Source organism: Diaphorina citri, unplaced genomic scaffold (genome assembly GCF_000475195.1).
Source record: "Diaphorina citri unplaced genomic scaffold, Diaci psyllid genome assembly version 1.1 scaffold127, whole genome shotgun sequence".
Lineage (NCBI taxonomy): Eukaryota > Metazoa > Arthropoda > Insecta > Hemiptera > Psyllidae > Diaphorina > Diaphorina citri.
In genome coordinates this window covers 1-12204 of record NW_007377564.1, presented here as the reverse complement: position 1 = coordinate 12204, position 12204 = coordinate 1, and the positions used below count along the sequence as shown (strand labels likewise).

General features: G+C 39.7%; 1 protein-coding gene across 1 annotated transcript; it reads left to right on the top strand.

The window, feature by feature from the left end:
* The first annotated feature begins 1615 nt into the window (after window positions 1-1615).
* LOC103524923 (E3 ubiquitin-protein ligase MARCH3) lies at window positions 1616-9768 on the top strand. The gene is made up of 5 exons (XM_026820193.1): window positions 1616-1920; window positions 2375-2604; window positions 3346-3510; window positions 9500-9620; window positions 9711-9768. Exons 1-5 carry the CDS (start codon window positions 1659-1661, stop codon window positions 9725-9727), a joined length of 795 nt encoding a protein of 264 aa, XP_026675994.1. The 5' UTR covers window positions 1616-1658; the 3' UTR covers window positions 9728-9768.
* Window positions 9769-12204: the final 2436 nt, after the last annotated feature.

The following is a 12204-nucleotide window of genomic DNA, read 5'->3' as shown; positions in this document are numbered from 1 at the left end:
TTTCCTTCACAGGAAGAGACAAGGTTTTTCTTTAGATAACTGGAGTGAAGCAATGCTTTTTTCATTTGTAAGAAAAGCCATCATTGGTGGTTCTGGCGGGTTTTACAAACAAGCCACCCCAAAGGGGAAGGTTGGATGTTAGTATACTTCCCTCAAGTTTCCTTCACAGGAAGAGACAAGGTTTTTCTTTAGATAACTGGAGTGAAGCAATGAGTAGTCTACAAGAAACTTTAGGACACAAGTGTGGACATGGCTTGTAAAATGTCTGGCCTAGTGGATGAGCACAGGAAGCGTATGTGTTGTGACATCAAAAAGAAATCATTTCCATTGTATGCAAAATTCGTTGATGGGTTTTCGGCTTTTCGATTGTTTACTTTGACTTTTATGGTCGTTAATAAAAGGAATGATTACCTTTATCTGACTGCTATTGTGATACGTAACGTAAAGGTAAATATTTCGGTGCCCTAAGTAGGTTTTAGGTACCATTCATAATAGGTACACCTTGATGCTTGTTTGTGGGTCCTAATAACTTTGTCAAGCAAGGTGTCTCCAGTTTTTTATTACCTGGTAAACGCGTGCTCCATGTATTTTCATTTTTGTCGGTGTTATTTTATGTATCGTTAGTGGAATTCATTGTTGCCTTTTTTCCTTTTGTATTTTAGGTATTTATTTTTATTGTTTTCAAAAATAACAAATTAATTAAAGCGCCTAACCGAAAAAAATAATAAAAAATAATAACAACTGTAAAACCGGACATGAGAAAATCTAAAAATAGTTAAATCTTAATTACCTATTCCTTTTTGAAATCCCAGTGTTTTTCTTCTGTTTCCGAAAGTGCTTCAGCCTTTCCACCGGCTTCCCAAAATAGCTCCGTGGTGTTGAGTTGCAGCGTCCGGTTTCACCGCTAGATCCGAGGATCAAAACATAATTTCAAGCATTTGTTTGGAATGATTGATAGTTTGATAGGCAGTTTTAGTAAGGAGGCAGTTACCAATTTTTGCTCGTACGTATTCGCACATACGAGTAACTTCGTAGCTGAATAAGTACCTAGGTTGGGATATCGAATATTCATGATAAGGTGTGTGTAATGGTATCAAGATCCCACTCGTTGGCAGACAAAGCAAATACCCGTTATGTTTCTTGGACCTTAAAATGTATATACCTACTTATCAGAACATTCCAGAATCTAAAATCTAATTAATAGTTAGATAGGTATAGTCGATCAAATATCGCAAAACCGATAACAATAACAATGGCATGATTATGTATTCAGATGGACGCACTGTCAACATATTAAAATCTCGAACGCACCTCGCATACCCGATGGTCTGTAGGCTTCCTGTGGCTCGACCTGAAGAATATCAAACAGGTAGGATACCTCTATGCCCCTCTGCTAGTTCCTCCATGACCCAACCCAGACGTCGTGATGTGAAACCGAAAATATTGGCGAACTCTGATTGCCTTCGCATGGCAGGATTCTTGCTTTTAGAACCATGGCAGTATTCTTGCTTTTAGAACCATGGCAGTATTCTAGCTTCTAGAACCATGCCAATTTTTTTGCTTCTAGAACAATGACAGTTTTCTTGCTTCTAGAACCATGACAGCATAATGAGGAAATATCAAGAACTGCCACTCTAACTCTTGAACGCACCCAGAAAATGGTCAGAAAAGAGTTCAGCTTCATCAGCAAGACTACACGTCACATAGAGACTGTGGTCAATGGAATGGATGATGACAAAAACAAACTAGTCAACAGGAAAGAACACAAGAAAAGTTCTTCTGCAAGTATTGTTAGCGATTTAGATGCTGAGGAACACTCTCAACAAGATGATGCTGATTTTTTTAACTCAATATGTAATGACATTCTTCAACTTCTTGAAGGCGAGATTGATGAGATTGGGAGTGAACATGATGAAAATGGTAAGTAGAATACCTACCTACCCTGTTGTGGTTTCGGTTAGACCTTCAAAAACAACAAAATGATCGTCTAAAGTGGCTAAACAGTTCACCTCATTTTCTGAGACTTTGATCACATTTGAAGGTCTAACAATTGAGAGGTAAAAAATACCTGTTGAAGGCATTAAATGACTCTATTAGAGTGGTTCTCCTGCTTTCACTCAAGAGTCTATTATAAACACACCAGCGGCGGCAGCACGTTGAAGGCACCAGTTGCCCACAGATCACTGGGGAATAGCGTGCTGCTGGGGGATCCACTCAGGTTGGGTGAGGTTAAATTCAGGAGGCGGGTAGCTTGTCGCCAAATGGTGGGTAAAACCCCCGTCACGAGAAGACTAAGAGTGACGTTAAACCCCTATACCTATCTACCTACCTACTTAACTATGTAAAATAAACAAGATCTTATGTATTATTACAGCGCCAGTGTGCCGCATTTGCCACGGATCTCATGAGAACTTGAAAGCCCTGTGTGAATGCCGAGGTACAATGGGTCTCGTCCATGCTGAATGTCTCACCCAATGGTTGTCCGAATCGGGCCGATCTTGCTGTGAAATTTGCAACTTCAAATACAAGTTCAAGAGGACGCTGAAACGGCCCCTTTGGGAAACGATGGCGGGGTGGCTGTACAAGGTGGTCGAAAACAGTCAGGTTGGTAAACTCTCATAGTTGGGGATATAATGACACATTTTGACTAAATGATTCATTTAGAACATGCCAGACTAATAGACCCAAAGGGACCCGTAGTAGGCATTAGTGGTCAGCACGTAGCGTCGGTGGACCAAGAAACACTTGGGGAAAAAGGTGTCCGAAACATATTGGGTGAAGCCGGAGTTCATCTGAACCCACAAAGCTTGGTCCAAGATCGACAAGCATGGAGAAGGGCTGGTCAATCAAGGCAAGGACCTCCGTGGTCTGTGAAGACTAATACGGAGTAAGTAAGTAAGTGACCTATTTTGACAGTTTAAACAGAATATTGCTTGCGAAATTGTGAAACTTCTTCGGAACCGGATCCTTCTATCAGCTACCAGCTACCCATTTTGTAAGGCAAGGACCTCCGTGGTCTGTGAAGACTAATACGGAGTAAGTAAGTAAGTGACCTATTTTGACAGTTTAAACAAAATATTGCTTGTGAAACTTCGGAACCGGATCTTTCTATCAGCTACCAGCTACCCATTTCCCATTTTGCAAGGCAAGGACCTCCGTGGTCTGTGAAGACTAATACGGAGTAAGTAAGTAAGTGACCTATTTTGACAGTTTAAACAAAATATTGCTTGCGAAATTGTGAAACTTCTTCGGAACCGGATCCTTCTATCAGCTACCAGCTACCCATTTCCCATTTTGTAACTTTCCTTTTCTACTTCAATTTTCTTTTTTTGCTTCAATCCACAGGTGTTCATTATCCTATCGTGGCTCATGGCTATCACGCCTATTGTTCTACTGGCTGCTGCGCTGTGCGTATATTGCCTCAGGCAAATCTTTATCTATTCGGACCGAACGAGGGCAGTTCATCCGGCTGTGGCTTTCTTCACGTTTACGTGTTCTCTTACATTAGTGGTAAGTCAATCTAATGTCTTTAGAATTAAAGTATTAGTGCTTTATTTAGACTGTCGAATTAGGACATGTAGTCCCTTTATAGATCTGTCAAACTGTTATGACTTGGTCGACCGGAGCGCTACCGTGCTCCTTAATTCAACAGTTTAATATTGCACCGCTGTATTTATTTAAATAAAGTAGAGGAGCTTCGCTAATGCCCACCGGTAGGATAGTCTCACTAGGCTTGGGAAAGGACGGTCTCATTAGAGGCTATAGTGCTCTATGCTCTACTCTTGAGCTTTGAGGATCCCGCGCTAACCTTGGCTCTATTGAGAATGCTCAATTCGTAGGGGGTAGCACGGTGTCCTTAAGGCCTATAGCTGTGTCCACATATAGTCGACGCCGTCGATCAATGGTCGGGCGATGTTGACTTCAACCGTACACTGCCTCAAAAACATAGATTCACCTCTTCACCTCCACAATCGATTGAAGGCGTCGACTATGTGTGGACACAGCTTGAGAGCAGAGCAGTTTTACTAATACCTTGGGGTAGGACAGCCTCATTAGGGCTTATAGGTAGAGCATTATCATTAGAACCTACGTGTCCTTCGGGGTTAGGTTAGTGTCATTGGCGCCAAGGGTAGGGCAGTCTGAGACTGACATCAAGAGTAGGGCAGTTTCCCAGGGACTTCGTAGAGGGTAGCACGGTGTCCTTAAGGCCTATAGCTGTGTCCACATATAGTCGCCGCCGTCGATCAATGGTCGGGCGATGTCGACTTCAACCGTACACTGCCTAAAAACATAGATTCACCTCCTTCACCTCCACAATCGATTGAAGGCGTCGACTATGTGTGGACACAGCTTGAGAGCAGAGCAGTTTTACTAATACCTTGGGGTAGGACAGCCTCATTAGGGCTTATAGGTAGAGCATTATCATTAGAACCTACGGGTCCTTCGGGGTTGGGTTAGTGTCATTGGCGCCAAGGGTAGGGCAGTCTGAGACTGACATCAAGGGTAGGGCAGTCTGAGACTGACATCAAGGGTAGGGCAGTCTGAGACTGACATCAAGGGTAGGGCAGTCTGAGACTGACATCAAGGGTAGGGCAGTCTGAGACTGACATCAAGGGTAGGGCAGTCTGAGACTGACATCAAGGGTAGGGCAGTCTGAGACTGACATCAAGGGTAGGGCAGTCTGAGACTGACAGTGCTTCGTACCTACGTTTAATGTAATTTTCTTTGAATATATTTTAATTTTTTCAATCGATTTACTACACGTCTAGGTTTTATCCGTTTAAGAGTAAACTAATTGTACCTGCAGATAGTGAAAAGGTGAACTTATCCCGTATAAAAGTTTATAATTTTTCAAACTAGTTACAACTATTTATTTCAAACTAACCCAACCCTGTGATTAACTCATCCAGATCAATAAAATTTGTGATGAAAGTGGATGATGCAAGAGCTATCATTGGATTACCTAGAACCTAGAAGGACTTAGAATAAAGTAACAATAATAATAAAACTTAAATTATCAGCACCAACAACTTTCCTTTTAACCATAACGATAGGAAAACGGTAATATTTACCTAGTGATTTACCTACAGCCAAAACGTTTTGAAGATCATATTATAACCAAGAAACTGAAGTAACCCAACCCTGTGATTAACTCATCCAGATCAATAAAATTTGTGATGAAAGTGGATGATGCAAGAGCTATCATTGGATTACCTAGAACCTAGAAGGACTTAGAATAAAGTAACAATAATAATAAAACTTAAATTATCAGCACCAACAACTTTAACCCAACCCTGTGATTAACTCATCCAGATCAATAAAATTTGTGATGAAAGTGGATGATGCAAGAGCTATCATTGGATTACCTAGAAGGACTTAGAATAAAGTAATAAATTAATAATAATAAAACTTAAATTATCAGCACCAACAACTGCAGTGCGGCTTCGATGTGCGTAAGTAGGACCCTGAATGTAGTTAATTCTGTAAAAAAAGAATCTCCTATTGTTTGTTAGGTACTTTTACTACAGTCCGAGTGTCATCTCATCTGTCATAACCAGTGCGGCTTCGATGTGCGTAAGTAGGACCCTGAATGTAGTTAATTCTGTAAAAAAAAGAATCTCCTATTGTTTGTTAGGTACTTTTACTCTGACCTTTTTATTTCGGAAATCGGACATAAAAATTGGTTTACTTGGTTAAATCCTAATGACTCATGATAATGATAAAATGAATGTGGCATGGCTGTAAGTACTTGCCATCTGATTATGTACCTACCAATAGAAGAAATCAATGGAAATCTCTTCAATTCATTACTCTGGGGTATTTTTCAAGAATTGTTTCCCCCATACTCTCATTTTTTGTCGTATTAGGTATGTCCAAAGTAAAGTCAACTTCCTATGTAGGTATAAGAAGTAAATTATGTGTTTTTATATGCTCTCCTCCAGGATATGCTATGATTCGCAAGGATTCATGCCCCATTTCCATTACACCGATTTACGAAGGTAAATATTTCAAGAACATGCGTACCCAATTCGTCAGTTGGTAGGTATTAAAAATTAATTATATAAGTTACTAATATACCTACCCATTTTAAATAGAGTAGTTATATTTCATATTTACTTCTGATGTCCTCTTACTCTTACAGTGCGGCTTCGATGTGCGTAAGTAGAACCCTGAATGTAGTTAATTCTGTAAAAAAAGAATCTCCTATTGTTTGTTAGGTACTTTTAATATGACCTTTTTATATTTCGGAAATCGGACATAAAAATTGGTTTACTTGGTTAAATCCTAATGACTCATGATAATGATAAAATGACTGTGGCATGGCTGTGAGTACTTGCCATCTGATTATGTACCTACCAATAGAAGAAATCAATGGAAATCTCATTAATTTATTACTCTGGGGTATTTTTCAAGAATTGTTTCCACCCTACTCTCATTTTTTGTCGTATTAGGTATTAGGTATGTCCAAAGTAAAGTCAACTTCCTGTGTATAAGAAGTAAATTATGTGTTTTTATATGCTCTCCTCCAGGATATGCTATGATTCGCAAGGATTCATGCCCCATTTCCATTACACCGATTTACGAAGGTAAATATTTCAAGAACATGCGTACCCAAGTCTTAAGTCAGTTGGTAGGTATTTAAAATTAATTATATATACGTAAGTTACTAATATACCTAGATTCGTAGATCTACGAATATACCTACCTATTTTAAATAGAGTAGTTATATTTTATATTTACTTCTGATGTCCTCTTACTCTTATAAATCCAATCTAACTACGTATGATTTATGAAATCGTATGAAGCATAGCATGTCGAATTTACATCGCGCTGATTTTCAATGCTTCAAGGTAGGTAGATAGGTGAAGAAGTAGATAGGCCGAAGAAGATGTGCTGTGTGAGTTTGAGTTTTTTTTCCGCAGTTTTTGTCATCTATCAAAGTCAAACCGTGATATAAATACATACTAGTACATCGGAAATATAAATACAATACGAGTATTTGCGAATTTGCACCAATAACAATATTTCAGTAAGGCTGAGTGCACCCCAAACTCCCAGCAGAGAGCCAAATAACTTCGACCCCGCCGGGAATCGAACCGGGTTCGTCCGGTGTGCAAGCCTCGTGTCTCGTGTGATTCCTACTTAGGCCAATACCAATAACTATGTCATCTCCATTACAGGACCGTCGTTCGAATCCCGTGAAAGTAATACCTATAGGTTGGAATAAAGTTTGAATTGTCACCGTTTTGATTTATTGAAATTTGAATAAATTATACCAAACGTAACGGTCAAAACGGATTGTGTTTGGGAGCCAAAAAGTTCTCACCAGACCCAAGAAAAGCAGTTATCTACAGGCTACTTCCTATGACTTTGGCAAAAAAGCTTGAATGTGTTCTGTATAGGAATTGATGAATAATAAGACTGTATTTTATTTCTGATTCACGCTAAATTTTATCGAAAAATCATCGTTTTTTGGCATTATCACTAGATGACTATTACTTCAGCTTTGATAACATTCTTATGCGATAAACATTGTCTATTATGAATCTTACGAAAAAATCTAACATACGAGTATAATACCTATACCTATGTAGGTAGGTCGGTGCATGGTTCCGTTTACCTTTTGCATGCTCTTGCTCCTAGAACCAACCGAACCTCTGGCCAGGCCAATGAAATTCTCACTTAGCAACGATAGTCACCCGTTCAATTTCTCAAAGTTTCTGCAGTATCAATGGAGTAGGTACTCTGGAGAGGTTATTGCATGCAGATTTTATATCCGGTCCTCGTAACTTATGGAGCCAGAAGTATAAAGTCGTTACTAAATCATAATCTTACTAGATAAGTGCTTTATTTAGACTGTCGAATTAGGACATGTAGTCCCTTTATAGATCTGTCAAACTGTTATGACTTGGCTGGCCGGAGCGCTACCGTGCTCCTTAACTCAACAGCTTAATATTGCACCACTGTATTTATTTAAATAAAGTAGAGGAGCTTCGCTAATGCCCACCGGTAGGATAGTCTCACTAGGCTTGGGAAAGGACGGTCTCATTAGAGGCTATAGTGCTCTATGCTCTACTCTTGGGCTTTGAGGATCCCGCGCTAACCTTGGCTCTATTGAGAATGCTCACTTCGTAGATGGTCAATGTCATAAAATCCATCAGCAGGTCCAACAGATAGGAGATTAATAAATATGAATTATGATAAACATGATCATTTCACACATTGCCATACAGGGTGAACTCGAAATATCCCAGCTCGGTAGAAGCATTAGCTCAGTAGAAAACTCAGATCGGTATAGGAACCTTAGCTCGGTATGAACCTCAGCTCAGTAGAGACCTCAGCTCGGTAGGAATCTCAGCTCATAGAAAACTCAGCCAGATAGGAGATTAATAAATATGAATTATGATAAACATGATCATTTCACACATTATCATACAGGGTGAACTCGAAATATCCCAGCTCGCTAGAAGCATTAGCTCAGTAGAGAACTCAGATCGGTATAGGAGCCTTAGCTCGGTATGAACCTCAGCTCAGTAGAGACCTCAGATCGGTATAGGAACCTCAGCTCATAGAAAACTCAGCTCGGTAGGAACCTTAGCTCATAGAAAACTCACCTCCGTAGGAACCTTAGCTCAGTAGAAATCTCAGCTCATAGAAATAGAAACCTTAGCTCGGTAGAAATCTCAGATCGGTACAGGAACCTCAGCTCGGGAGAACCATCTTTATCTATTCGGACCGAACGAGGGCAGTTCATCCGGCTGTGGCTTTCTTCACGTTTACGTGTTCTCTTACATTAGTGGTAAGTCATAATTTAATGTCTTTAGAATTAAAGTATTAGTGCTTTATTTAGACTGTCGAATGAGGACATGTAGTCCCTTTATAGATCTGTCAAACTGTTTTGACTTGGCTGGCCGGAGCGCTACCGTGCTCCTTAACTCAACAGTTTAATATTGCACCACTGTATTTATTTAAATAAAGTAGAGGAGCTTCGCTAATGCCCACCGGTAGGATAGTCACACTAGGCTTGGGAAAGGACACTCTCATTAGAGGCTATAGTGCTCTATGCTCTACTCTTGGGCTTTGAGGATCCCGCGCTAACCTTGGCTCTACTGAGAATGCTCACTTCGTAGAGGGTAGCACGGTGTCCTTAAGGCCTATAGCTGTGTCCACATAATATATAGTCGCCGCCGTCGATCAATGGTCGGGCGATGTCGACTTCAAACGTACACTGCCTCAAAAACATAGATTCACCTCTTCACCTCCACAATGGATTGAAGGCGTCGACTATGTGTGGACACAGCTTGAGAGTAGAGCAGATTTTGCTAATACCTAGGGGTAGGACAGCCTCATTAGGGCCTATAGGTAAAGCATTATCATTAGAACCTACGGGTCCTTCGGGGTTAGGTTAGTGTCATTGGCGCCAAGGGTAGGGCAGTTTCCCAGGACCTAGAAGTAGAGCATAAGAAGGGTAGTCTCAATAATAGTTCCGCCATTTCAGGTCTGGTATTACGACATGTTGTTCATGATCGTGAGAGCCTACTTCGAGAATTGGCACTTCTATTACATCCGGGATCATGACATTGAGATTATCTTTCCTGAACGACCTGAAATAACGGATGGTCCTAGTCACAAGTAGAAGTCTTGATCTAATGCAAAGCCATTCAAGCGATCAGAGATTATCTTTCCTGAACGACCTGAAATAACGGATGGTCCTAGTCACAAGTAGAAGTCTTGATCTAATGCAAGGCCATTCAAGCGATTAGAGACTATCGAAAGCAACAAGCTAGAAGAGAAAAAGAGTCGAGAAGTGACCAAAAGAACAATTGAAGGTAACTCAGTCAAGCACGTAGTAACCCTTATCTGGTAGTTATGTACGTTCCCTTATACAGATAACACCTACCTGTGTTGGTTTATTGTTTTCAATAGATAATTCATATTAGATACTTGCTTCGTGTTGAACTTGGTTCTATATCCGATTGACCACACATCTTCAGGAAAACATCACCAACATAATGTTTGAATTTGACAGTTCAGATTCACTTTAACCGGAAAACGGATGTTTCTATCATTTGAAAATTTAGTATTTTAAAATTCGAATCCCGTGAAATTAATACCTATAGGTTGGAATAAAGTTTGAATTATCACAGTTTTGATCTATTGAAATTTGAATAAATTATACCAAACGTAACGGTCAAAACGGATTGTGTTTGGGAGCCAAAAAGTTCTCACCAGACCCAAGAAAAGCAGTTATCTACAGGTTACGTGGTTACGTCCTATGACTTTGGCAATAAAGCTTGAATGTGTTCTGTATAGGAATTGATGAATAATAAGACTTTATAAGACTGTATTTTATTTCTGATTCACGCTAAATTTTATCGAAAAATCATCGTTTTTTGGCATGGTCACTAGATGACTATTACTTCAGCTTTGATAACATTCTTATGCGATAAACATAGTCTATTTCGAATCCCGTGAAAGTAATACCTATAGGTTGGAATAAAGTTTGAATTGTCACCGTTTTGATTTATTGAAATTTGAATAAATTATACGAAACGTAACGGTCAAAAAGGATTGTGTTTGGGAGCCAAAAAGTTCTCACCAGACCCAAGAAAAGCAGTTATCTACAGGTTACGTCCTATGACTTTGGCAATAAAGCTTGAATGTGTTCTGTATAGGAATTGATGAATAATAAGACGTATTTTATTTCTGATTCACGCTCAATTTTATCGAAAAATCATCGTTTTTTGGCATGATCACTAGATGATTATTACTTCAGCTTTGATAACATTATTATGCGATAAACATTGCCTATTGCTAAATAATATGAATCTTACGAAAAAATCTTCTAACATAGAAGTACCATGCACCGACCTACCTATGTAGGTCGGTGCATGGTTCCGTTTACCTTTTGCATGCTCTTGCTCCTAGAACCAACCGAACCTCTGGCCAATCCGAACCTCTGACCAACCGAACCTCTGGCCAGTCACCTGGAAATTATCACTTAGCAACGATAGTCACCCGTTCAATTTCTAAAAGTTTCTGCAGTATCCCTGGAGTAGGTACTCTGGAGAGGTTATTGCATGCAGATTTATGTCACCCGTTCAATTTCTAAAAGTTTCTGCAGTATCCCTGGAGTAGGTACTCTGGAGAGGTTATTGCATGCAGATTTATTTTTATATCTGGTCCTCGTAACTTATGGAGCCAGAAGTATAAAGTCGTTACTAAATCATAATCTTACTAGATAAATAATTCTGTAATAGAAAGGAAAAATCAGTTACTTAAGATATTAGTCTGTTTAATTACGTGATTTTCAGCAACAAAGTCAAAACTTACGAGCTCATTAGTAACTTTTCTGCAGAAATGCCTATGTCTAATAATCAGCTCTATATTTATTTATAAGCCCTTAATTCTATTCAAACAAACTAATATTCTAGGAAATCCAGGACAATTAGGGCTTCGCTGATCAGATTTAGTGGATGTGCCAAATCCCCACGTATCTCATATGGATTAAATTAAAACCTAGAGATCATCCAATCAAACCCATGATTTATTGGACTCAACCAAGGCGAAGAAACATTAGCTCAGTAGAAAACTCAGATCGGCATAGGAACCTTAGCTCGGTATGAACCTCAGCTCAGTAGAGACCTCAGATCGGTAGGAATCTCAGCTCATAGAAAACTCAGGCAGATAGGAGATTAATAAATATGAATTATGATAAACATGATCATTTCACACATTATCATACAGGGTGAACTCGAAATATCCCAGCTCGGTAGAAACATTAGCTCAGTAGAAAACTCAGATCGGCATAGGAACCTTAGCTCGGTATGAACCTCAGCTCAGTAGAGACCTCAGATCGGTATAGGAACCTCAGCTCGGTAGGAATCTCAGCTCATAGAAAACTCAGCTCGGTAGGAACCTTAGCTCAATAGAAATCTCAGATCGGTATAGTAACCTCAGCTCGGTAGAACCCTTCAACCTTAGCTCAGTAGAAATCTCAGCTCATAGAAATAGAAACCTTAGCTCGGTAGAAATCTCAGATCGGTATAGGAACCTCAGCTCGGGAGAACCATTCGCTCAGTAGAAAACTTAACTCAATAGAGTTCATCTAGGTAAAAGCCTTAGCTCAGTAGAGATTTCATCTAGGTAGAAGCCTTAGCTCAGTAGAGATCTCAGCTCAGGAGAAACCTTCGCTCCGTAGGA